This window comes from Amphiprion ocellaris, chromosome 13, assembly GCF_022539595.1.
Source record: "Amphiprion ocellaris isolate individual 3 ecotype Okinawa chromosome 13, ASM2253959v1, whole genome shotgun sequence".
Lineage (NCBI taxonomy): Eukaryota > Metazoa > Chordata > Actinopteri > Pomacentridae > Amphiprion > Amphiprion ocellaris.
This window is the reverse complement of record NC_072778.1, coordinates 16,240,337-16,267,777: the sequence shown is the minus strand read 5'-3', so window position 1 is coordinate 16,267,777 and position 27,441 is coordinate 16,240,337. Positions and strand designations below refer to the sequence as shown.

General features: G+C 39.6%; 1 protein-coding gene across 3 annotated transcripts in view; it reads left to right on the top strand.

The window, feature by feature from the left end:
* The window catches only part of ccdc88b (coiled-coil domain containing 88B), a 58,442-nt gene that overhangs the window by 16,684 nt on the left and 14,317 nt on the right, over window positions 1-27,441 (top strand). Inside the window, exons 10-23 of one of the 3 annotated variants that reach the window (XM_023282017.3) lie at window positions 1,040-1,198; window positions 4,972-5,118; window positions 5,404-5,578; window positions 5,818-5,933; window positions 6,360-6,428; window positions 7,927-8,610; window positions 10,813-10,992; window positions 14,712-15,052; window positions 15,295-15,454; window positions 17,135-17,509; window positions 21,261-21,422; window positions 22,959-23,236; window positions 23,458-23,601; window positions 25,603-25,789. In XM_023282017.3, coding sequence (XP_023137785.2) covers window positions 1,040-1,198; window positions 4,972-5,118; window positions 5,404-5,578; window positions 5,818-5,933; window positions 6,360-6,428; window positions 7,927-8,610; window positions 10,813-10,992; window positions 14,712-15,052; window positions 15,295-15,454; window positions 17,135-17,509; window positions 21,261-21,422; window positions 22,959-23,236; window positions 23,458-23,601; window positions 25,603-25,789 — 3,177 coding nt within the window. Of the gene's footprint in view, window positions 1-1,039; window positions 1,199-4,971; window positions 5,119-5,403; window positions 5,579-5,817; window positions 5,955-6,359; window positions 6,429-7,926; window positions 8,611-10,812; window positions 10,993-14,711; window positions 15,053-15,294; window positions 15,455-17,134; window positions 17,510-21,260; window positions 21,423-22,958; window positions 23,237-23,457; window positions 23,602-24,503; window positions 25,576-25,602; window positions 25,790-27,441 lie in introns of those variants that run through there. The other 2 variants (XM_023282016.3, XM_055016297.1) reach the window with 2 other exon arrangements.

The window sequence follows — 27,441 nt, the reverse complement described above, 5'->3', positions numbered from 1 at the left end:
TTTTCCCTGAGTCATTTACTTGTATTTCCCATTTGTGTAGTGCTAAATTTACTTCGTACAAGTATTTACAGACTCTTATAGCAATAAGTTGTCTTCCAAAATCACAAACTATGGAGATTTTGGGATAGTTTTTGGTTTATATGGGTGCATATTAACAAACTGTGAAAACAGAAAGAACAATCTGATTTTCAGTGTCTCGATATTTCAAGTTGAAAGACTTAACCAAATCTAAAATTGAAATTGTGATATTTCATCAAATCTCTTTATTCTACATTACATATTTAACAATTAGCCAAAAAAAATAATACCATGATAAAAATTCTGAGACTTTTTGGCTGAAATGCAGGCTGTTCTTTAAACAATCCAGACAGGAGACAAGTTTGGAAACACATGAAATCTAAGTAGTAAAATATTTATAGTATATGGAATCACCATTTTTTTCCAATGCTGTTAACACTTGTAGGTACTTGGAAAACTGTGGTACATGTTAATTCCAGGTGTCATCATTTTTGTAGCATAAATAATCAATTAGTTAAGTTTTTATCATTAGTTACAATATAACTGTGAGATATTGCACAAAAGATATTCTCAAGTTCTGTCTAGTAGAAGCCATTGTTACTCTGTTTCCATTAAGTTCCAGGATTTTATATTGTGACACACACACAAAAAAAAAACTATTCCTAGAAATTGCTTGGGGTTCAGAGGGTGAAAAGAAATGACATCAATATTTTGTCTAATACTTTAAACATACCCCTAACTTTATCTAAACCTTGTCCTAATATTATCTTTAAATTAAGATCACGATGGAAAGAATCCTACCATTGCAAGGACATTTCAGCACTACACTCACACAGACACACACATTTCTTTCTTTGTGTATCAGACTTTGTCAACATTTACTTTACTTCACATCCCAGATCTGTTCGCAACCTTCTTTGACCGCATCCCCTCTGGTGTATGAATGTGTGTGTGGTTGTGTGTGTGTGTGTGTGTGTGTGTGTGGTTGTGTGTGTGTGCGTGTGGCTGTCTGTGTGTGCAGAACCGTTCTCTGCAGGGTGAGGTGAGGGGCATGCGTGCACTGCGGGATGAGCTGGACTGCGCCCGAGAGCGAGCTGCACGGTCTGAACAGCTCCAGACTGAGCTTCAGAGCTGTAAACACAGATTGCGCAGCCTGGAGCTGACACGCACTCAGCTGAAGGTACCCACACACACACAAATACACACACACAGACACACACAGACACACGCACACACACGACTCACACTTCTGAATAAGTCACTGACACCAGGAAGACATCAAGCAGCACAGCTACATCCACACCACGAAATACATATAAATATGTTATTGCGGTACATTATGTATAGAAATATCCCACTCAGCATAAAATCAAACATACAGTGATGCTTGACAGTTTGTGAACCCTTGAGAATTTTTCATATTCCTGCATAAATACAACCTAAAACATCACCAGATTTTCCACAAGTCCTTAAAGTAGAAAAAGAAAACACTATAAAACAAAGTGTGACAAAAACATTATAGATGGTCATATATTAATTGAGGAAATGTATCCAATATCGTCTGTTAGTGGCAAAAGTATGTGAATCTTTTATCTGGTGTGACCCTAAATATTTCTGATACCTGTTGATCAGTCAGTAATTTTAGCCCAATCCTCCGTACAGAGCAGCTTCATTTCTGGGATGTTGGTGGGTTTCCTCACATGAACTGCTCCCTTCAGATCCCGCTACAACATTCCTAGTGGATGGTCAGTGGTTGTCCCTTAAACTTGTTTCATGCCACTTATCCAGGTTGTTTTCTCCTGACTGGATCCTTGCTGGTTTTGTATCTACTCTCAGATGTACGTGGCTTCTAAAGTGTCTGCTAAATGAAACAGTAGAATTGTTGTAGGATGGTCAGGAGTCTGACTTGCCCATTCCAAAACATTGCCCTTATTCTTCTTTAACAATCCTTGGGCAGAATGACTTTTATGCTCAGGGGTTTGGTTTCCCTGCACAACCCACTTTCTCTTAAGGTTTGGTTTACAGACAGATTTCCTGACGTTTTCCTTGAGAATTCATTGGTATAATTCAGAATTAACGCAAGCTGTCCTCATCCAGATGCTGTAAAACAAGCCCAAAGCATAATAGTGCCACCACCATGCCTTAAAGATGGGAAAAGATTCTTACACTGGAATGCAGTGTTTTCCTCTCTCCAAATATCTGACTTCTGATTTAAACCAAAAAGTTATATTTTGGTCTTATCCCTCTGACAAAACATTTTTCTAATGGTCTTCTGGCTTGTCCACATGATCTTTATCAAACTGCTGACAGGAAGCATTGTTCTTTTTGGAGAGCAGTGGAGTTCTTCTTCCAACACTGCAATGTACACTTTGTTGTTGAGTGTTCTCCTGATGGCGGACTCACGAGTACTAACATCAGCCACTGCGAGAAAGGCCTTTAGTTGTTTAGAAGTAACTCTAGGGTGTTTTGTGACCTCACAGAGTCTTAGACAGGTTGCTCTTTGAGTGATATTTGAGTGATATTGTTGTTTTTTTCCCTGTTAAAAGGGTGTTTTCCTTGCCACTGTCGCCTTTTGGCTTGCTCTGGGGCTCAGGCATATGGGTTCTGTAAAGCGTCTCGAGACAATTTGACTGTAATTGGCGCAATATAAATAAAATTGAATTGAAATTGAATATTTGTTGGTCGACCTCTTCTGGGGAGGGATACAGTGGTCTTGGAGTTTCACTATTTGAGCACAGTCTGCCTCACTGTGGAATCAGTGGAGTCCAAACAGAACTGCTTTCTGAGGTCCATAGACATCTCCTTCGATACTGGTGGGCTTTGGTACATTCTGTTCACTCACAGCTGATTGTCATTCTGGTGACTGAAAATACTTGATTCTAATTTCACCCTCAAATGAACTGCAAATTCTAGAGGTTCACATACTTTTTCTACTCACAATGGGTCAATTAATAAATCACCATGTGTATAATTTGTGTCTCATTCTGCTTAAGTGGGTTCTCTGTTTTCTACTTTCAGGACTCATGTGGTAGCCTAATAATGTTTTACATCACATTTACGCAGCAACGGACAAAATTCTAAAGCGTTAACAAACTTTCAAGCACCACTGTACTCACAGTGCGTTTGTGCGCATTTACACAAAGGCACACGAGCTTTACAAAATGAGGCTCTCATATAAATATTACCAGTGAAGGTCACATCAAGAAGATCCCTTTTTAAACCTGAGTAGCTATTATTTTTAAAAAAGAAGTACCACTTAATCTCAAAAGCCATGTATTCCCTCTCATGGCCCTGAGCGTTTCAATCAAGAGTGAGTAAGAGTGAGTATGAACAACTCTGAAGCTCAAAGCCGGAGAATGAGATTATATTGTGTGATGTCATTGGGATTTACAGCACAGAGCTGCTTCGTTGACAAAGAGCAGGAGTACAGCTTCAGTTATTAGAACTTTTACACCCAAATGAGATTTATTCTGAGGTAGTGTAACAGTTCAGAGGCAGAAAAATGTGCTCATATCCTTGTAAAACACCTCTCAGTGTCCTCAGCATCACCTTCACAGCCTTATTTAATTCAGCCTGTCTTGATGCTATATCCCTGTGACAGCTCAGATTAACTGGCAGGGTGATTTTCTCATGTTTGTCTTCAGAATTAATTTTCAAAAGTTTGGGTGAACTTTTGTGTGGTTGTGCAGACTGGAGGAGCCACTACTGAATGTTCATGCATGAAAAACAGGACATTTCGTGGGAGTAAATATGCTATTTTACATCTTCTGTGTTTTTTGCATAGTTTTGACAATCAGCAGCAACAAAGACCTGTGAACATGGTGATATGGCTAAAAGTGAGGCTGTCGGGACCAAAAACAGACAGTCAGAGATGTTGATATTGACACTTTGGTTGTGATTACTTTTAGTCTGACATCTAAATTCTTTGGTTTAGATTACTTTCTTACTTCGTTATTGGGAGGTTTCTAGATCTCAACAATAGTTTGTTATCGTAACTGATAGAAATTATCATTAAAACTATGAAAATAAAACCCAAACCATGAACTGGAATGATACTTTAAGGCATAGTTTATTATGTAAAGATCACAATTTGTTTATCTGAAGTCATTTTGCTACTGGTAGTTGTATTTTTGAATGGTAGTGTAGACCTCCTCCTCGGTTTAGAGATGACTGATCCACTTTAAACAGTTTAAACAAAAGATGGGGGTCTGTGTTACCTCTTATCACATACTTATAATGCAGTCTTGAGTTATCTCTTTAGAAACTTTCACCACCATTCACACTTTTCACACCAAAGCCACAAAACATCTTGAATGTCTTTATTTGTCAAAACCATGTCTTTATTCACAGTTCAGATTCATTGTAAATGAAACATTAATTTTCCAACAGTTTTCTTTTATACTTGCTTTATTTGAACATAATATAATCAGATTCACAAGGAATTTTCCAGGAAAAGAATTAAATAAAGTTTTGTAGCAAGATGTCTGATAAGTTAACAAAACTAAGATTTGCCTACCAGCATTTGATGTTTTCAGAATGTGTAAAAAAATTTTAACACTAAGTGATGAATTATTAAGGTATAAGCCTCATAATCACACTTGTAGAACGCGTTGTGTACACATACAATGTCTAAAGTTCATTTATGACCTTGTTGTGCATTACTATGAATCTCTCCCTCAACAGTTCATGTCTACATCTCTGCTGTGACCTGTCTGATCGAGGCAAAATATGCTTAAAAATAGAGCAGCTGATGGTTCTAACTTTTATATGTTGCTCTCTACTTTTATCACAATAGAGGAATTTCCTTATTAAAACACATTCTGAGGAATGCAGGAAATAGTTTCAGCAGTTATAGGTGTGGCAGGTTAGAGGATGAAATAAATTTCACAGCATGTATTGAGAACTACGCGTCATTATATAATTTCATGTTCCTTCTGTTTTACGACTTTACAGGAGCAGCAGCAGCTGTGTGCGGCGTTGCAGGAGACTAAAACTCTTCTAGAGGAACAGCTGGCGGATGCTCGAGCCCGCTGCTCCTCGCTACGGGAGCTGGAGAGAGACAATCTTCTGCTGCGTCAGAGAATCATGGACGTGGAAGCGGTGGGCGGAGCTACGATGCATGATTTCTGTATTTATGTCCCACCCAATGAGCTCATTTTTCAGCATATGTAATTAAACAGTTTGCTTCTGTTTGTCTCAATATGTGTGTTATCAGAAATTTTACTTTGGGTTGGTGTGAAAATGTCTACAGTTTATTTGACATATTGAAATCTTTTAGTACTTTGTGTGTCATGAAAGTGGCATTTCATGAATGATATCTGTTGTGCATGAGCTGTTGTTTTTCCTGTGATGACTGAATGCGTTTTTGTGTGTGTCTTTATGTAGGAGCGGGACACTGAGAGGCAGCGAGTTGATGAGCTGCTGGAGATGAACATGAGCCTCGAGGCGGACCTGAGGCACAGCAGCAGCACAGGCAGCGCTCCCGCTCCAGTTGTTGCAATTCACCACCGTTTCCTCCAATCAGAGCTGGACTCCGACGAGGAGCTGAGCGAACTGATTGGTCAGAGCACCTGCCTCTCTGTACCTTGTCATTTAAGACACTTTAATTAACTGATAAGAGAAAATATGTTGAGGTAATACTGGCCCTCGGGTTATCAATCAACAATAACCGAGGGAATCTCTTTTATATATCCATTTCTCTTTTTCTTAATTTCTTTTCTCCACCTGTCTGCCTCTCTACCTGCTTTTTATCATCTTTTTTCTTGCTGTTTTCTTCATTTGCCCCTCTGCCTATCTTAGACCAGAAGCCACTGAGCGTTGAAGTGGGCGAGGCTTCGACGCTGAGGCTGCTGGGAGCCGAGCAGGAGAATGCAGAGCTGAGGAGACGACTGGAGGAGCTGCAGGCCCAGCAGGAGGTCAGAGTTCAGCGGCTGAAGGTTGTGACTCACAGAAAAAAATCTATAACACTTTATCTCTCCCCTGTTAAAGGGTGAAGGGCAGAGTGGCTCATAAACAAAAGACTGTGGTACATAAGTGATGAATCTGTGAAGGATCAGTGATCACAGAAGTGCAGGGAAGAGACAGAAGAGGGATGACTGGGCTTTTGAAACACTTCATAATATGTAAAGTAGGGTATATACAGAGTTCCACGAACTCCTGCATCTCTCATAATAGATATGATCATTACGCTGGGAAGAACCATTTCAATCAAGGGCGTTAAATGAAAATGCTAGTCGCCCTGTCATCTCTGAATCTATCTGAGCTGTGAGAGATGTAAATGAAACAGGAAAAGCAGGACGTAATACATGAAGGCCATAAACATCCATCTCTCGTCACTGCAGGCTGATTCTCCAGATGCAAAGGACGAGCTGGCTGGATTGGAGGTGGAACATCAGAACACACTCAGGGAGGTGAGAGGAAGCTGAATTCAACAGATAACAGGTTTTTTTTGACAAACAGTGTTGAGTTATAGTAAACTCTGCTCACACCAAAGCGTAGAGAAGTATTAGTATTATTTTTCAGATAATATGGAAGCCCATAGCCCATCTCCATCATATATTTATTATATATATCTGCTCTGAGTTCATTTCTTAATTAATTAATCTTCGAGAGAAAATTAGACGCATTAATCGGTATTTTTACAAAAATAATGGCTCACATGTCTGCTTGAAATGGATTGCTCACAGCGAAACCGCTGAGAATTATCACAGTCTTTATAATTACTCCGAGTGTTTTAACGTCTTTTCTCATTGTTTCCATTATCCAGCCTGGAAATTTACTGTTATGGTTCATTCTCACCGCTTTCATCAACCTCTAGCAGCAGCAGGCAGCGGTGAAAAAACTCCAAAAACCCACAGTTTACTCTGCTCGACACCAGACGCCAGACACACAGGAGCACAGTCAAGCATTTAGCAGTTAAAGAAACAGATGTTTTTACTAATGAGTAGGTGGAGACCAAAAATGGGCCAAAAGTAAAGTGAATATTGGAGCCATTTTTTTAGGTGCCCAGAAAATACACTCGAATTAATTGCGAACAGGCAATTGTTTGCTATTAACTTCACCATAATTACTTTTTATTGCATTAAGATATCAGGGATGTGTTTGTTTTTCTGTCACCAAACGCTTGAAAAATGCAGATTTAAAATATTAAAGAGGTTAAGGTAAATGGTAAACTGCAATATTTACTACTTCTGTTTCATTTCATGTTTCATGTTTCACTGTCAATGTGACAAAAGATTAATTAAGGCCATTACATTAGAATAACACATCTGAAAACAAGTCTATTGTTTGACAGACTAATTATTGTCGTACTTTTCATATCCATAGGAAGGGAGGATGGTGATTACATGTCACTCAGTTTGCAGTTCAGCAGATGAACATCAGATTTCTCACCTCAGAACGCCTACAGCGGGCCACACCAGCTGTATTAAATGAATAAATAGTCATGTTTCATTTCACCTTTGATGTTGACGCAATGGTGCAGCAGTTCAAATGTGCAAATTCTGCACAAATGATGTGTTTTTTACAGTGAACTTCAGTGATTTTTTTCCTGCACTGTACTGTTGTTTGTGATGACTGCTGCTTGATGTCATTTTCAGGCTCAACTGTTCATAGTTTTCTGTGTTTTTCTGTGTTCTTTTTGTGTGCTATTGTTATAACCTGTCAAAGATTATTTAAATTGATCCCCAGTTTCCCTCTCAGCTTTTATCCTTCTTTGATTTTTTCGCACTTCTTCTTTACTTCCTTGTATTGAACCTGGATACATTCAAGGCAAGAACAAGAGGTGGTTTCAGTTCGAGTTAATTTGTCTTCAGTACATAGAAGGAAACAAGGACAAAAAGGAAGCAAAATGGTGCACATTCGAAGGTTTGAAACACTTTTAAATTCCTCTCTTATTATATTTTTCAGTTACAAAACTTGAAGAATGAAAATGTCACTTTGAAGCAGCGCCTGGAACAGCTGGTGATCAAACTGCAACACCTAGAAGACAAGAGGAAGGAGGAAAATGTGAAGAAACTAGACAGAGAGGAGGATGAGAAGGTGGTGAGAGGAGTCCAGGGTTCTGAATCCTGCAGGGGAGAGGGGGAAGGAAGGGTGAGGATGATAGAGGAGAGGGAGAAAAGAGGAGAAATCATTGGGACACAGCGGGAAGCAGGGGTTGGTGAGGAAATCCTCCATGTTCTTGGGCGAAAAGATGAAGCATGTGATGAGGAGATCCAGACCAAGAGGAGGGGAGAGGCAGAGGGAGGGCAGAAAGAAAGGGAGAAACAGGAGAAAGTGAGTGAGTCAAAGAAAGACCAGACTGCAGCAATAACAAGTTCAGAGATCCAAATAGAAGATAGGACCACACCTTCACACCCGGCTGTAGGTTCCCTGTCTGGTCCTGACGTGGAGCTTCTGACAAAACAGCTCCAGGAGGCCCAGGAAGAGGCTGACAGACAGGTGACGGTGGCCCAGGACCTGAGATCCAAGCTGGGAGAGCAGAGCAGGAAAACCTGGGAGGCTGAGCAGAGACTGGTGCTGCTGGAGGCCGAACTGCAGCGTCTGAAGAAAGCAGCAGAGAGTCTGGTGGAAGCTCGCAGGCAGATAGAGGTATGGATGGATGGATGGATGGATGGATGGATGGATGGATGGATGGATGGATGAGGTGATGTAATGTTTTATCACTGTGTTAAACAAACTGTGACAATGCAATTCCGCAGTCAAAAAATGGTCCAAAGAAAAAGATAAATACATTTTTAATAAAGTATCACAAATGTTAAAAATAAAGCAGTTTTTAAAAATTGATTTGAATTGACATGCAGAATTTATTTAAGTTATGATTTAATTATAGAAGCATGGATTCATTCTAGCTCAGAATTCACAGTGCAGCAGCATCGAGTGGTAAACAGACTATATTTTACTATTCCTAATTACCTTAAAATTTCTTTTGATTATGTAAATTAGAGTGCATGTAGAGAAAATGCAGGCAAAATGTAAAACCCTCCCATTACTGCTTTTAAACTGAAGCATCTCCTTTGTAACAAATACTGTTGTAAGAGATAGGAACATTCATCTGATCAGTTGTAGTCTCTTTGACAAGTCCCTTAATATCCTCTAAGATCACACTTTTCCAGTGTTATTCTCACGTAGCCCTAGCTCTACTTTGTCTTTAGTGTGTATTGGAATATCTTGTCAAACATGGTTAAAATTAAACCTGAAACTATCAGCATGATGTTCACATTTAGCCCAAGGCAATGGTGTACCAAAGTAAAGCCTCACAGAGCTGCTAGCATAGCTGCAGACCCTTTGTTCTTTTGCATATTCATCTAATCTGCAGTGCACTGACAACAGACTCTTTGTAATATGCTTAAAATTAACTGAAATCATTTGGAAATTTACCAAGGCCCCATATTGTATCATTTTCAGCGAAATAATGAAAGATTTTTCTCTGCTGAAAATACTGCATTAACATGACTGTTTCAGTCCTGGTTTTAGTCTTGTTCTGACCAGGCTGTTTGTGCCTGTAGCTTTTAATGCAGCTGAATTGCTGCTGTCGACGTTGCTATCAGGAAGAAGACTCTCTCTGAGTCTGTGAGTACCAGCATGGAGCAAAGCAATTAACCACACGGCAGCTAGCACAGACAGGAATGACTGTGTGAGACCCTGACTTTCTATTGCTTCTAACTTTCTCCCTGACTGATCATTTTACATTGAAATATCACCAAAGTCACAGCACAGTCATTGTTTTTCACTCATGTGTCTGGGGATTTTGTCAGACAACGTTGCCTTTATAAAATCCATACTTTAGTGTTGCAGAGCAGCAGCTTTGAAACGGATGTGAAATGACGGCTGGTGAACATGTAGGTTAATGGGCTGCATGCTTGTTGCATTGTCCAACAAAAAAGAAAAGTAACGTAAATGAGAATAACTTTATTGGGGATTTGTATTAAAATGCAGTATATATGAGCACAGAGAGCAGGAGAGTAGCAAGAAGATGTATAGGACTGGCTGAAGTTAGGTTACATGGTGACGTAAAAACATAGTCACCTGCCCAGTATTTGTTTATTGGTTTCTAATTGGTCTCAAAGTTTCTGTCATCTCTGTATGTCCCTTGGCATTGCATTAGCCACATAAGTCATACACCATGACAATGCAGAGGATTTTCTTATTTTTGTGGTAAAAAACAATAAAAGTAATCCACTTGATCTTCAGTTCCTTAGATCCTAGGAGTGCATGAAGACTTCAGAGTTCACTCTTGCAGCCAACAGCATTGTGTGTTTTGCAGTGTCCTTTGATTGTGGCTGAGACACTTTAGAGTGAAGAGCAGGAGCTCTAAAAAGTAAATAAACCTGGTGAATTGTGAGGCAGCTGTGCATTCTGAACAGGCAGGATTACACAGAGTTTGAGTTTGACAACTGTTAATTTGTTAGCTGTTACGTAGCAGTTCAGTAAAATTGGGACTGGCTTGTAAAGCTGGGAGGCTGGGAGGCTGGGGTCTAGTTGTAGGAGGCCTAGAGGAATGGGAGAAGTAAACATCTTCATATATTAGCAGCTTTTTCTTTACTCCTCCAAGCTGAATGGATTTTCACCATATGGGACCTTTAATATTGTATCTATTGTCATTGTGGTTGTCTTGTTCTTTCCTGTAGGTATTACAGTTATATATTAGTCCATTTTAAGAGAGCTATAAAATATAATAGTACCTTGAAAGTTTGTGTCCCCATGTTTCCACACGTTGTTTTCCAGGAGAAGTAGATGCACATAAATGGACAGTTCCACCACTCAGTGAATTCTCTGCTGTTTGCCTCTCAGGTCCTTCAGTCTGAGGGTCTGGTCATGGAGGAGGAGTTGTGCCGCCTGCGGAGCCAAGCGGAGCTTCACAGGATGCAGACGACGGTCATCGCCACCCTGGAGGGAGAGCGAGCTGCACTGGAGAGAGACCGGGACGCTCTACGCAGCAGCGTGGACGCCCTGCGATCCGCCCAGCGCAAGGTTGGAGAGTACACATGATGTCAGGACAGCCGTGAAACCAAACAATATCCATCAACACAGCAGATATAAGATAAAAAATAGACTGTCAGAACCAAAGAAACAAGTTTGTTTTTAATAATCAATCCAATCCTTATCTCTTGAAATAATTCCATCGGATAGGGGTTCTACTCGCTAGATGCATTTCTGTCGATATCTCTGCAAAGAAATTATAGTACCGCAAGTAGAAAGTGTTCAGCAGGAGGCGGACTTGAAAGCGTGAAGTGAGACGAATGAGTGAAGCTGTCTGAGAGTAAAACATTTTTGTACACCCTGTATTGAGTGCGTGAGTCTGATTTGAACTGCGATATTCACAGACTGACAAGAAATTCATCCACACTCAGAGGAGAGATGCCGGTTAAGGTTTTGGTGCAGCTCCTTTAATGAATTTCCCTCGATGTATGTTCAAGGAAAAACAAACCTCCCTTTTCAGATTTTCCACTTCAAATTGTGTTTAATGCGCTATTTGCAGTAAAATTTCAAGACATGAGAGAAATTGCAAGCTAAGGAAAAGAGCACTGCTAAGTCAGCATTAAAGAAATACCATAAAAGGGATTCATGAATACCTCCCACTCAGAAAGAGCCGTATATAATCCTTCTTCTGATGTTGTAATATTCTTCTGTATCACCCTCCCTCTTTCTTTATAAAGAGGAAATCCAGCTTTTATTGTGCATGTTGTCTACTAACCCACATATTACTGTACATATACTTTAAATACACCCAGGACTGGCTGATAAAATACTATTTTTCTATTTACGGCCAAGTATAGACGTATTTCAGCTGTGTACAATTTTAAATTCAATGCCGGTGAACACATTAAAATGAATGTGTTTTTCTTTGAAGCTTTTAATCCATAAGATCCAGAGAAACTGGGTTCAGTACATTTCTCTCTCAGAAGAAGTGCTCTGTCACTCTGGTTTATGAATAAAATAGCTTAAGTTCAACATGGTCAGTACCAAATAAAATTTATTCATTTCAATATTTGATGATTTACTTCATAAAACAAAGTCGTTTTCCAGTAATGTCTGTGGTAGACCTCACATTCTGACCACCAGAATGGGAAGCAAAGACTGAGAATTCATGGAGATTAAAACTGTGCATGTTAAATGAAACATGAAGTGCACTCCACTGCTGTCAGCTATAGGGGTGAATAAAACCAAAAATAGGAAATTACATCCCATCCTTGTTCTCTCCTTTGCTTCCTCGTTGTTGTGTGGATTTGCTGAACTATTCTGTTTTGGAATATAACCAAAAAAGTTGTGCAGAAAATTCTGAATTTGTTGTATTAATGCCGTTAATACAAATAATGTGATTTGATTCTAAATCTGGAGGAAGCTGCTCATTAATGAGTATTTAATCCTTGTGTTGTCCTGCAGGTCAAAATTGACCTGTTTTAAAGTTTGAAAATGTGGAAAAAAAAAATAACATTTTCACAATGAAACTTCTGATGCCCACATTTTCAACATTTTTGGGAAATCTTTCAACATTTTTTTGGTGGAAAAAAGAAATGTTTTTAAAAAATGTTTCTTAAGAACATTCACAAAAAATTAACCAAAATCCAGCGAATTTCGCTGAATTTTGGTCCATTTTTATGTGAATGTTCTTAAGAAAATATTAGAAGATTTACTGATATATATGTAGTCACTTTAGATATTTCTAGAATTTTTTGGGAAGATTTTTGCTCATTTTTTGAAAATATTTACAAGAATTTTCTTGCCAAATTTGGGGAATTTTTTTTAAATAAAACTTTTAAGGGAAACTTTTAAGGAATTTTCTTCCTGAAGGCTTTGCGAATTTTCAGAAATGTGAGGAATTTTTCCGCTGAATTTTTGGATTTTTTTCAGACAAGGAAACAATACGTTTTGGTGCCCTTAAATGAGGACAACAGGAGGGTTAAACACTGTGGAGCTTTCTAGGAAAGCAACACAATTTATGTTTACTTCAGTATTTCTCATTGCGCACTTTTGGTCAAAAATGACAGATACATTTGCAAAACACTTGACTTAACTTTTATTTATTCCAATAAATAAGAATATGAATAATAAGAAAAAGAAAACAGATGAACAGTAGCCGCTGCTGCTTGCTTTCAGCACCACAGATTTTGATTTGTTCTTCTGTTTAGCATCAAGAAAGTTGGTGTGCTTTTCCGATTTTTGAGTTAAAGTGACTGAAGTTTATGATTTTGTGGTGCCTCGCTTCGATGGCAGAAGCTGCCTGCACGCCGGTGTCTTTATTAAAGTGAATTAGTGATGAAACACCATCATGCATGAATCATACATCAATAATAGCCTTATTTTATGCAAGATCCACCATGATGAAGAAAAAAGATAAAAATGCATGGCAACAGTAGCATACTTTCAATATTTTAGAGACACGCCAAAATTGTGTCTTTTCAGGGGAGCTGCTGTCTTATTAAGAGGAGATCTGCCCTCCCACTGCCTCGCCTCTGGTTCACAGACTGTTCCTCACTAAAAATGAGTGATGTGTATCCCTGAGTTCTATGTGCTAATGTTTACATCCATCTTTTTTACTTATATTACTGTATAATAAGGACATTTTGCTAGTAACACTTTTGTACGTTGGGGATATATTTGTAATACAAGACTTTAACTTATAATGGAGTATTTTTTTAGGCTGCAGTGTTGTTTTTTTCTACTTGAGTAAAGGATCTGTGGTCTGTGCACAAGATAAACAAAACAGAAACAGCTCCATAGTGCTGCTAGAGGTCAAAAAATCCACAGGGTACCTTTAAATAAACCTGGCAGAGAGTCCAAACCATACTTCAGCTTCAAGGTCAATCCATGTTTGTTGTTTATGGAAGACTAAAAAGTGTGTTGAACGAAAACGATTGTACAACTTTTGAATGACATGTTCTTGAGTTGTATTTTTCACATAATTTTGAAGGTTTAATTTTATGTATATTGTTTTTACAACTTAACATTAAATGTCATGCTTATTGGCTGTTTTATTGTCCCCATTTATAGGACCAATATCCAGTGTTGGGATGTTTTTTTATGATTATAGTGAAATTTTCAACATGCAGCTGGGACTTATCGATTATTGCTAATGATAATTACAACATTCATCACTGTGAGCTGTATGCTGAGGCTGAATGGCCGTCCCTCTATAGCATGGTAGACACTAGGTTTAATTTATTCATGTTGTTTGTTGTTTTACCCCCTTGCTTCATTACTATCTTTTAATATGGGCCCTTACCATAAACACTCAAATGATTGGATTACACTGCCGGTGACAGCTGTTTTGATGAGTTTGGAACAACCAGGTTTACACACTGTGCACCTGTAACATGGAATAACCTGCACAATAGTCTAAAGCTTGATTCATTTTTATTCAATTTAGATTTTTAATTTCATCTTACGTTACTTCCAGCTGCTCTTGTTTTGTTGATTAATTTGTTTTTAAATCTTAAATGCTCTAATTAATGCTATTATATTACTAGCTTTTCATTTGAATATTTTGATTATTTCTGTACTTGTGCGCCTATATCTTTCATGTTCTGACTCAACTATATTGTCAATAAAGCCTCCATACATCAGTGTATTTTGAGTTTAAATAAAGGTTAAATGAATTCGCCACTGTATACAAGTTACCAACCTGGTGTCTAATCTAATGTGATCAGTAACAGAACAGTATTTATCATCCATCTTTCCTCTTTCCCCAGGGTGACCAGCTGGAGCTCACCACTCAGACTCTCAGAGCAGAGCTGGAACGTCAGGGCCGCAGCCTGGAGACTTCACGGCGTCGGGAGGAGGAACTGGAGGCGGAGCTCCGCGAGGCCGCCCTGGAGGCCGAAGCTCTGGCCAGGGCACGAGACCAGGCGCTGCTGGAGGCGTCGCGGCTCGAACAGGAGAAAGAGGTGTGTCAGTCAGAGCTGGACGGCCACCGGAAGGAGGGAAGGCAGAGAGAGAGGGAGGCGGCGAGACTGAGGCAGCAGCTGGAGAGCACGACCCTGGCCCTGGAGCACAGCAACCAGAGAACCCGTGCTCTGGACGCCGAACACAGGTACAACACTCTCTTGTTCACACGCTTAACCTTGATCACGCAATTAACTTTACAAGGCATCAGAGAGCTACTTGACTGCACTATGCATTTATCTATAATGCCAACTCTATCTTCATTCAACCTGTGTCTGACCTGTATTTCTGCTGCGGCTGGTGTGTCCTTGTGTGTGTGTGTGTGTGTGTGTGTGTGTGTGTGTGTGTGTGTGTGTGTGTGTGTGTGTGTGTGTGTGTGTGTGTGTGCAGGCGTGTGTGTCAGCAGCTGTCTGAGTCTAAGGAGCTTTGCACTCGGCTGCAGGACCTGGAGAAAGAGCTCAGCACTCAATTAAGCAGCGTGGAGGAGGGCAAACAGCAGCTGCAGGAGCAGTATGTAGAAGTTCAAGCCAAGATTAGCTCACTGTCCCAGGTGTGTGTGTGTGGGTGTGGGTGGGTGTGGGGGGTGTGTGTGATGTGTTAGTTTAGTCACTAACAGTAAGCACTGCTGCAGGGATGTAGTGGAGGGAATGTACCCTCCAAAAGTCTGCTTTTTACCCTGATTTAGACAGAAGCCACATCTTTAAAATTAGATTTTTAATTCCTTATTTCCTCTGATGGCCTAAATTCACATCTTTTGTCCCACAATGCAACGCATGTTTGAGATAAAGGCTGCTCACAGTTGGAAAAATTGAAAAAGCCCCAGGAAAACAACAGCACTGTCTCAAATCACACACTAGGTGGGCCTGCACCATTTGAAGAAAGTTTGCTCAGTATTGTGATAAATAAACAAATATCGAAGAGTGTGTATTAGCCGTACAGTTTATATGTCTTCCTGCGTTAATAGGTGCGCTGCTAACAATGATCCTACTGTGACTGCTGAGAAATAAATTATTTTGAACATCCTTTTATTGAACAAATTGCACATTAATATCCAAGCAATTAAACAAAACATTCATTTAAATAAGACATTACAACAATTAGAAATTAAAGTTTAATTTCTCCTGCTGCTCCCTTTTAAGAATTTTCTTCTAAACTCAACAAAAACATCTTTTCTCCTTCAGTCTCTACCAAATTGACTGCAGTTAATCTGCGGGTAGCTGATGGTTTGCTGGGATTTCATGTCTTTGGCCAAATGGTGCAAATGCAGGGTTCATGTATGTGATAGGTCAAAGGTTAGCATGAGAGTCTGACGATGTTAATGAGGTTATTTTTTTGTGTTTTAGTGTTTTGTGATGTGTTTATTGTGCACATTCATATTGCAATATGGCAATGAAAATAGGATTTATTGCTCAGTATACAGTGTGCAATTTTTATCCAAGTGTCTGAATTCTGAGTGTGTTAAATCTCTCTACTATATAGTGCCCCCAGACAGTCCCACAGTAGAGTAAAAAAGCCATATCCATAGCATGTATGCTAGTATCTGCTAACAATCCCGAACAGCAATGCTCTGCATTTTATATGTGGGAAAAATGATGATGATGAATGAGCATACAAAATCATGATATATTACACAGTAAAAAAGGAAACAAACACGTTTTATATATATCCTCTCATCTGTCTTCAAGGTATTATTTTGTCCTCTCCTATAAATTGAAGATATTTTGTTCCTTCTCTTTGTCACCAAGTACCTGCTCAAAGAAAATCTAAAGGAGACATTGGATTTGTTGGGTTTGTGTGTCATATTTGTAGGGTCTTCACCTTACTTTGTGAAGTGCTGTGAGATGACACGTGTTGGGAATTGGAACTATATAAATAAAATAAAATTGAATTAAATTATTTATTTGGCTGTAGCCAGCGCGTGTCAATGCGTGTCAGAGCACTGAATAATTTCCTCGTTGTAGACATTAACTCTTTATCTACTAATTGTTAACAACTAACATAATACTGTAACATTCGTAGTGAAAATAGTAGTGGAGCGTGCAGCATGAAATTGGGCCACAATGTCTACTACGCTGATGATATGAGAATATAAGGACACATAAGGACATGTCAACTTTTGTGAGGACAAAGCATTTGGTTTAGATTTGTTTTCGAGTGCTGTTTGCCATCATTTTCCACAGATTTTAATCTTTGAACACTTCTGCCCCTCGTCTCTTCTCCCTCTCATCAGGATCTAACCAATGAGCAGGAACGCTCTCAGAAATTGGCCTCCGAAGTCGAACACCAGAACCGTAAACTACAAAGAGCCGAAGCCGAACTAAAAGTGGCGACAGATTCTCTCAGCGTGTCTCAGGAGAGAATAGAATCAATTTCCCAGTGCCTTAAGAAAAGCGAATCTCTTCTCCAGTTGGAAAAGAGAAGAGGAAGTGCGGAGTTGAGCGCTACGTCTCATTCAAATTCAGAATCGTCGCTCACACAGGAGACGTCACCTCTGGATCAAAACCCTGAAGCTGGCAAAGGTCGTGACCTTTTCAACACGCACGATCAAACCACAGGAGAAGCAGAGAGGCAGCTGAGGGAGAGAGTGACAGAGCTGGAAAAAGAGGTTTGTGTGTGTGTTTCCTCACAGGATGCGTGTGTGGCTCGGTGCAACTTCAGTGTGAGAGAGATGATCTATATTATGTTGAAATTCCTGCTCTCGGGATGCTTGACGACTATCAACTCACAGTAGGCCACTTCCCTGAGTGCAGCACTTTATTTCCAGAACTACCGCTTTATCTCTGCTCATCAGTTTTAAAATGTCACCTCGGCTACTGTTAATCTTCCTTATCTCCTCCGCTGCTCTCTTACTTCGGCTCTTACTGTTTCTCTCTCTCTCAAATACACACATAAACTCCAACATCAAGCTGTAAGTGGCGGCTCCAGCGTCGCCAAGGTCAGGAAATTTATCCAGTGCACTTCTCAGTGGGCATGTCACTGCTTTAACACAATCAGGACTTAAATTTTTGGATTAGGATAGATGAAGCAGGGCTCAGACAGCTTTAGTTAGGTTTTTTTTCCAGGTCCCATTCATACATACTTACAGTAGATACAGGTAAGGAAGCAGAAAAATTCTAATTTCCTAGTAAAACAATGCATTTAAAGTCTTGCTCAAGTAAATATACTGTACTGTCAGCAAAATGTCCTTAAAATAAAAACTTACAATAACTAATTCTGCAGGAATATGGCCTATATATCAGGTAATACTGATGCATTCAAGCAGCATTTTCCTGTTTGCTAACTGTAGCTGGTCAATGTGGAGCACTTCATTTACTGCTGGTCCCCCTCCTTTGTGCCACGAGATAAAACTGAGCAGTCCTGAGATGATTAATGAGAGAAAGCATAGCTACATGCATTTATAATCATTTTTGGGGTTTTTCCTAATCTTTGCTCTTTTGTGAAATATTACATAAAGATTAGATTTCACCTCTTTGGGCCTCGAACAGTTATCTAAACGAAACCATCTGAGAAGCTTAGAGGAGAAAATCATTCCGTAGTGAAACATGGAGAAACTGGAGTTTTAGAGTCATAAGCCAAAAATGCTCTGAATTGCTGGTTTAATCTTTAAACATTTTGTTGTATGTCATAAGATCATGCAAAAGCTTTACGTAGAATCTGAAATCTAACTAAGAGCTTCCAAATCAAGTAGAAGAGGAAAGAAGCATGAAATGGAAAGAGCAGAAAAGCAAGGATTGAATTGGGTCGGAGCTCGACTCCTTCAGTTTCACAGCTCTACTGACTCACATACATAACAGAATCACACAGCAGCGTGATCCTGACAAACTTACAAAATTAGTCATTTACATACATTTATTACCCTGCAATATAAAGTCCTGCATCTCTGTGGACACAGCACAACCATGGCTAGAAGCAGAGAGAACTCAAACATGTATTGTGTGCGATAGGAAATAGCTTTAATGTCATAAATCATAAAATAAAGCTAGCTAAAGTTTATTTATTTTATCAACTTATTATACAAATTGAGAAAAAAAAGTAACAATAACAGCATTTTACAAGTGCCCACAGGTGTTACCAGTACTGGGAAAAAAAACCTAATATTTTACTCGTTACATTTTTCATTTTTTCCCAAACATCTGTCTGCTCTGTCAGCACAGCCTGCAGTTCAGCTGAAGAATTCCCTCAATTTTATGACATGACAGTTTCTTGTTGCTGATGTATTCATTGCTTCACATTGTGCAAAGGAGCACATCATTTTAATTTTTTTCGGAATCTGATTAATTTTTGCCAGTTTTTTATTTTTATTTTTTTACGTAAGGCATGTAGAGAAAAGTGTTTCAATCAAATATCATAATTATGAGCGTATATTTGTTTTTCTGATGAAAACAGTATGTCACAGATGAGTAACTCATTGTAAAGTTGGCAGTTATTTCTGTATTCATGTGATTTTGTTGACATTTAAAAGAAAACATGCCTTTTCAACTCACCAGTGGGTTTTGGAGCTCAGGGTTAACATAAATGCTTTATTCGTTTGAGCAAACAGTTGTTTGTGCATAGATTCACAGTTTCTGCAGTGAAATAATTGGAAATAATTGGGAATAATTGGGAAGTGGTCAAACTCAGGATGAATCCAGCACTATGAGGGCTGATTGTCAGTAAAAGCCCAAATATCGTTTCCTGCGGAGAATCACAATATGTTATTTCTGGTCTGCAGAGTGGAGTATTGCAGAGTTTACAGTTTTGCTCCTTCAATGGAGACTATTTGCAGCAGTGGTATTAATGCAAGAATGGAACTCTAATCGATAATGGAAATTTAAAAAATGAGCAAACAGACAGGTGGCGTAGTAATGAATTAATTTATTATACTCAGTCAATAAGCTGCTGCAGATACTTTAGTTGGGCCACTGCAGAGATTGTTGTGTTTTTATGTGTGGCAGGAATGTCAGTGTTTCCTGATCCATCAGTAAAATGCAGATAAGAATCAAAATAATAATAAAAATAGAAATTAAGAGCAGGGTATTTGCATGAAGACCTGTATATTTGGGATGCTGTATTATTTTCCTTTGGGACTTCGCAGAGCTTCAGAAGTTTCTTTTTCTCTTTTTTTTCAAATTCATTGAAATTGCTTCCTCATCCAAATCACCAAAAGGCACAGAAAGTACACGTGAAATGAAACAAAAATGGAAATCGTAGTGGTATCTGGCTAATGGGACAGATTTCATGTTATGTATATCTGATTCTGACATGTCACCAATGTAATGGAGGTAAATCCAATTCAGTTTTCAGTCTAAAATGAAATGATACGTACAAAATTCAGGAGCAACATCTCATTTCAGAAACCATTTGTCACTCTGGACATCAACACAACACCATGTTTGCAGTTTTTAGTGGAACTGCTTTCAGTTGAGGAACCCAGCCGTTGGTCTGCTGTCTGTCCTCAGTGGACAAAGGCTCCTCTCCCTCTTAAATCCCAATTTAACCCCTGTGAACAAGTACTTCAAAGGTGTGCTTAGGTGGAATACTGCAGTAAATGTAAATGGTTACTTTGTACTGCTGACATGAGAGAGGAGATTGGTATAGTAAAAAAGCAGAAACTGTAAAAGCACTGGTGAAAAAAAGTAGAACTCCCCAGTGTAGCAGTATGATTCAGTCAGCAGTATGCTGGTATGAAATGTGAAAGGATCCAGGGTGAAAAAACTGCTGCAGACTCTGTAGACGATGCACACATGAATTGTGTTGTCGTTCTGCCAGTGCTTGAAAAAAATGTTCAAATAAAATCCTACTGTGTCGTGGGAGTAGAGCTGAGTTGTGGTGGTGCTGCAAGCTCATTTTAATTTTAGAAAACACACCAGATTTTATACCTTCAGCAATTTTACAAAACATATTTCTGTTCATTTCTAAAGTAGCTCTCACAATTCCCAATCAACAAACTGCTTTATTTAGTGGTTGAGTGTGGCTTCACGAGATGTGTGAATCAAGTGTCATAAACAAGGCTGCAGATTTGCTGATTGGATTATAAAAAAAGAAAAACAAAGAATTGACTGAAATCTTGCAGCAAGTTTCTGGATCAGATATAAACTAGTGGAACATATTTTCAACATTTATCAGAGGCACTGGATGAATTTCATCTCTGCATTTATAGATCGACACAAATGTCACGTAAAGCTGCCACCTGACTGAGAACACTTTGAAAGGTCAGCTGCAGATTTGGTCCAAGTTCAAATAATATGGATATTTTCAGAGGTGTGTGACACTGAAGGCAGCACTACTCATGACCGAGTTGATGCTGTACATCAACTGGGTCATGTGTGAACGCAACATAAAAATGAAAATGAAAGGTTTTATCATCTCCCTCTTAGAAAGCAGCGGTGGTTGCAGGACAAGAGGCTTTGCTGACACGGTTGTCTCAGTCCCAGGAGGCCTGTGAGCACCTTAAGGAGCAGCTGGAGGCTCTGCGGCGACACTCGCTCAGCCTGCAGGACTCCTGCACCAGACTACAGACACTCAACACCCAGCTACAGGTGACAAAACGCACAGGCGCACACAGCATGATTAACGCTTTGGGAATTTTTGCAATGAATTTTGTCATAATGTTTGCATGGATTTTATTACACTGTAAGACTGTGAAAAGAAGATGTCACATTTAAAGAAAGTCCATTTTGGGAAGTATTCATATTTTTTCAGCCAGTGTCTGTATGCTGAATGTGTATCTGGGCTGAGGAGCTGTTTAGCTTAGCTTAGCATAAAGACCAGAACCAGTGGGAAACAGTGAGTCTGGTTCTGTCCAAAGAAAACAAGCTCCACCTAAGAGCATCTCTAAAGCTCACAAATTTCTACTAAAAGTGAACATTAGGAGTGTTACTGTGCAGGACTTTATGTTGCTGCAGGGTTTTGTGGTGGAATTTATAGAATGGTATGTGTGAAATCATATCACTCCCCTCACCGGTGCCACCAACTATAAACTGTCACTCCCAGCCATTTTTCTTTCTGCATTTAATTTGCCTTTGATAAAGACCATCAATTACAGAGGTTGATTTCATTTCATTATAAATGTAATTTGTATTTCATTGACTTTAACCTTCTTCAGAGAAGGAGAGAGAAAGAGAAAGCACGGTAGAAAGCAATTACCCTTCACTTAATGTTCTGTTAATTTATTCACATAATTTAATGATAACCTTCAGTGAGTTTCTGCTATATAGACATCTAGCCTTCACTATTAACATGCAATAGCTAAAATGATTGAGGATTAATTTCTATACATTTGGAACAAACGTTAACTTGGACTCCCAAATCAACTGATAGGAATTTTTGTCAGATCTCTGTGACCTCACAAAAATACATTTTTGGCCATATCTCAAGAATCTGTAGCTATTTATGACAAGATTCCACACAAATACCTAACAGGATAAAATGATGAAGGGGTGACGTTTTACATCCTCAAGTTCAAAGGTCAACGTTACTGTGACATTATAACTTTCTGCAGAAACACTTTTCTGGCCATTATTCAAGGCTATAATTAATTACCAGAAGGGGGATAGTAATGGTATTTTACATTTGGTTGAATATTGAACGGTGACTCTAATTTTGGATTTCCACTTTGACACTGTGATGATTGTAAAGATCCACTGTGGTGCTGGGTTGAAGATGTATGTGAAGCTTCTGCATTTTAGAATGTGTAGATTCTTTGCAGCAGCATTCAGATTTGACGCATCGCCGTGGTTACAATGTAGTGTTATCAGAATCAGCTGTTTGTTATTCTGTTTCTTTAAATGAACTTGAAAGTTTTCATGATGTATATTATATGAGTGTGGACAGACATGGATTACAGAGGCATCCAACTGCGAGGCAGTAATTCTTGTTCATTTATTCTACTGGTTCACTCGCAACTACTCTGGCTTCATATTCATCACACAGACAGTCAAGTCATCTAAATCTTCCGGTAATAAATGTAAAGTAACTTTCGAGCTTTTTGGCTGTCTGTTTAACCTTTAAAATGAATCCAACATTACAGACATGGCCTCTCTGTTCTGCATCACATACTAAACACACACACACAGGTGGAGCAAGCAGCCCTGAGTTCCCAGCATGCAGCGGTGTTGGCGCGCTGCAGCGACAGCGAGGCCCGGTGTGCTGCCCTGGAGGCCGAGTCCAAGGTGTGGGCGAGGGAGCGGGAGGAGTCGGTGGCCCGGATGGAGGCTCTGAGGCGAGACCACGAGAGGATGACGGCGTTGCAGCAGCGGCAGGAGGTGGAGCTGGAAGAGCTGCTGGACAAACACTCCCAACTACGCAGTAACAACCGCAGCCTGGAGGCCCAGCACAGGGAGCTGGAGGGCAGGTACAAACACTCACTGACTGATGAAATCCTCACTTTGAAGATTTATGGCATATTTTCTTTTGTTTTGAGGACTTTCAGTTCTCCCAAAACTGAAATACACAAAAGAACGACACACAAACTCACACGCCTGACCTGGATCTTTTAAGGACACACACTGTCTTACATTTTAAGTCATACTGGGGCTTTTTTTGGTGGGTGAATATTGTGTTTGAAATCTCAAGGTACAAGGAGCTGTTAGATGGTAAAACCCGGCTGGAAGAGAGAGAGCAGGAGATGAAGATGGAGAGAGAGAAGATGGAGGCAGAGGCCCAGAGGAGGCTGGAGAGAGAGCGAGAGCTGGAGAAGCTGAAAGAAGACAACGAGAGGTAATAAATCTAGCCAGCTTCTTCTGCATCACATTCATGAGATCCGATCATCCTTTCACGGTGCTCATGTTCATTTGAATACAGGGAGCAGCAGCAGTAATACCTCTGTATGAAGCACAGCGAGCAACACAGGAATCAGTTTGAATGCAAATGCACTATATAGTGCTCTGAATGCATTTTTGTTCCTGATTTAGGGCCTTTGGGCTGAGCACAGAAAAACAAGGCACAAAACATCAAAAAACAGGACTTAAGAGCTGCAAGTGAAAGCGAAAAAAGAAAGATTTATTTGAATTCTTCTGCAAAAAGTGAATTTATGTCAGGCTGTGTATTGTTTTAGAAAATTTTAAATCACTTTCATCATCACATCTGTGCTTCTGATTACATTTCCTCTTGATGGCTGATGGGTATATGATGATAATGATCGTCATCATAAGATACTTGTGTACCATAATTAGTTAATCAACCATCATCATCATATTGATGTAATTGATTACTGACAGACTGTTGCAGATGATGGACTGGCAAGCTGATGACATGGTGCTATAAATACAACATTAAACGTAAATGGAGATGCATTTTGAAATGCTTTGTAGACCCGTTCATGAATGCGGGTAAAGAGGAAATTCTTGAATTGGTTTAAAAAAAAATGCTAGAAGATAGATTGTTTCATAGAGCTCTTTAAGGTGGCTATAATATATATTTTTATAATAGCAGTGTATCAAAATGTCTGGAGATATCAAATGAGGAAGCTCCCTTAGGGATGAACCTACAGAGAATTATTGCCTGAATCTCTTCTGCTTTACGGAGCTTCATAGTGAGCTCATTGTTTAGCTGTCTGGCTGTAGCTTTACTGTTTTGGTTCACTCTCACTGCACTCATAGCATAATGTTTTTTGGCTGCAGCAGGCGGCTGTTTCAGCAAAAAGAAAAACCCAACAGTCTCTGAACAACACAGCAGACAGACACAGCAGCGACTGACTGGTGAACACAGGGGAGCTGAAGAGACAGACGTTTCCCTCCAGAGCCGCTTTAACAAAGTTAAGGATAACCAACACTCATCGGGTGGACAGAAACAGGACTCTAAATGAAGAATAATGTTGCGCCCAAACTGCTGTGAGCTTACAATTTTGCTATAGTCACTTAAAGTCTTATTCCTGTGATTGATCAAAACCTTAAAAACTCAACTCTGTGTATCAAAGTCACATAATTAGAAGTTTTTCAGTGAAAATAATGATACAGAGAGCATCACCCCGTAAATTGGCAGAATTGGTTGCTTAGATTTGCTACATATAAAATCCCAGAAGTCTGAATCAGTGTTTTTAAAAAAAATCATTGGGATTTTCAAGACAGAAATACTCAGCCATGGTGTTGACAGTTTATAGTAGTGTATTAATCTGCCCCAAAAATCACTGCATTGGCTGGGAATTGAATCCAGGTGAACTGCTTGGAAGGCAGCTATGCTAACTACTATACCACCAACGCCTGTATTCAACTATGATATGTGTTATGTCACACTAAAAACACAGGTGATGATGTATCAGTGTTGTACTGAGCTTGTTTCCTTCACTCCCCACATTCCCTAAAACACTCAGTTCCCTCTTCTCAAAGGTGAATATTTTCATCTTTAAAGTTTCATCCCAAATAATTTCCATATCCACATGGGGAAAATAAAATGCTCAAACGTTTATTAGTGAATATGACTCAATTGCTCCCTCAGTGATTGTTAATATTTTCATCTCATCTTGCTCTCTCAGTTCTCATTACGAAATGAAACAAAGAAGATTGTTTCTATTTTCTAAACACTTACCAACTCAGAAATGTTTCTCCCTGAACCATTTTGTGCGAGACGTTGTCAGATTTATCTGCTGGATTGCGCGGCTTTGTGGAGACTCACTGTGTTGCATAGCAAATAACATAACGAGCTTCAGATGGAGAGCACTTAGGGTGCGCTGACACCCAGCACTTTACGGAGCACATAACGGTGGCGGTGGTGGTGTTGCAGGCTGCAGGCCCAGCAGAAGGAGTGGTTGGCGTCGCAGGCCGAGCTGCTGGCTCAGGGCTCCGTGTTGAGGGCAGAGCTGAGCGCATCCCAGCTGGAGAGGACTCGGCTGGAGGGGGAGCTGAGCGGCCTGAGGGAAACCAACCAGAGCCTGGACCTCAGCAGCGCCCGCCTCACCAGCCAGTACCAGGTATGTACCCAACACACACACACAAGCAGGCACACAAGCAGGCACACACCTGCAGATACACACAGGTGTTTTGTATTCCAGCTGTCAGTTGACCATTGACATGCAAAACAGGATTTAGTGCTTCTCAGCAGAGACACTCGGATACATTACCCTCTTCAAATAAAAACAAATTTATCTAACGCATTATTGGGCAATTAAACACAATTTATTAGGAATTCATTGCAGGTTTTAGAGAGTGTTTTACATAGCTGTGGTCAGGGAGGAACAGCTATCACATCATCAGTGGGGAACATTTGATAGAAAGCCAATTTCAGTCTGGCGTATCAGACAAAAATGATACATTGGTCTGAAAAGAAAATGAACAGCAAGCTACACTTTAGGATTAGGTGCATTTCTGCCTCCAAATCAGCTTTAGTCTTGCGTGTAATGCTGTGAAACAAGCACTGAATTTTGAAAATGTTTTTCAAGCAGTTGTTAGAGGGATGACACAGGTGGAAAGTGACTTCCCGTAAAAGGTTTAAGAAGTCAACCAGCAGATGCTTCATTCTGCTCCTGAATCATTTGGTCTCATAGAGTCTGGTTCCAGACACATGCAGATCTGGCAGTTATTCTGCCTCAACACTGGCAACAGCCGCGTCCAGAGGCTTTATGTTCTCAGGTTGTCTGTCATCACATCCCACTTTGTGAATGCAGCACCTCAGGAATGTCTTGAAGAAATTTCTTCAAATATTGGAAAAATTAACTGATGAACTGATTAGAATTTGGTGATCCACAGTCGCTCTGACCTCACAGAACAATTTGGCCATAACTCAAGAATTCAAACACTGATCGTGACAAAATTTCACACAAATGTCTAACAGGACAACATTTTATATGAAAAAGGTCAAAAACTAACTTCACTGTGACATTGTAATGTCCTGCCAAAACACTTTTCTGTTATTAGCTAGTGTAGCTGGTGAATTGGTGACACTAATCTTGTAACTGTGGCGGCTGCATAGATCTTGTGTTTGAAGCATCTGCATTGTAGAATTTGCAATTTCTTTGCAACAGTATTAACACTTGAAATATAGCCTACTCTCTTTATTTGCCAAGACCTGTGAACACATATTGCACATAGAATTTTGCTCTCTTTGATGTTTCCCTTTCTGAAATTACACACTTCAAAGTCTTCGTTACATACGCTGAACAAAAATCTGAACACAACAAATTCCATCGATTCTTTTTAACATACAGTAAGAAGTATTTGATTTTCCGTCACAATACATCATCTCTGCAACAGAATGGACGTCATGAAACATGAAATAATAATGGGCAGATCCAGAGTTTTTAAGATTTTCCGTAGGGATTAATTCAGTTGTAACTTGTTCTAAATGTTTGCGTTTATAAGGAGTTCTTGGAAGTTCTTCCAAGCTTAGACATTTTTTGAGATGTAGAAAAAGGCTCAGAGCTCTTCTTCTATTCTTCTATTCTTTTCATTGTGTTTCATTCACCTGGTGATGTCGTGATGTAAACTCTGCTCCAGATAACATCTTGCGACACTGAATGCTCAGTTTTTGTGCAGACAAAGCAGCTGAAATAGTTCTGCGGTCACTTGTGAGGTCTGTGGTTTTGTCAGTCTCAGTGAGTCAGTGTTAGAGAGCTGTGACCTCTCT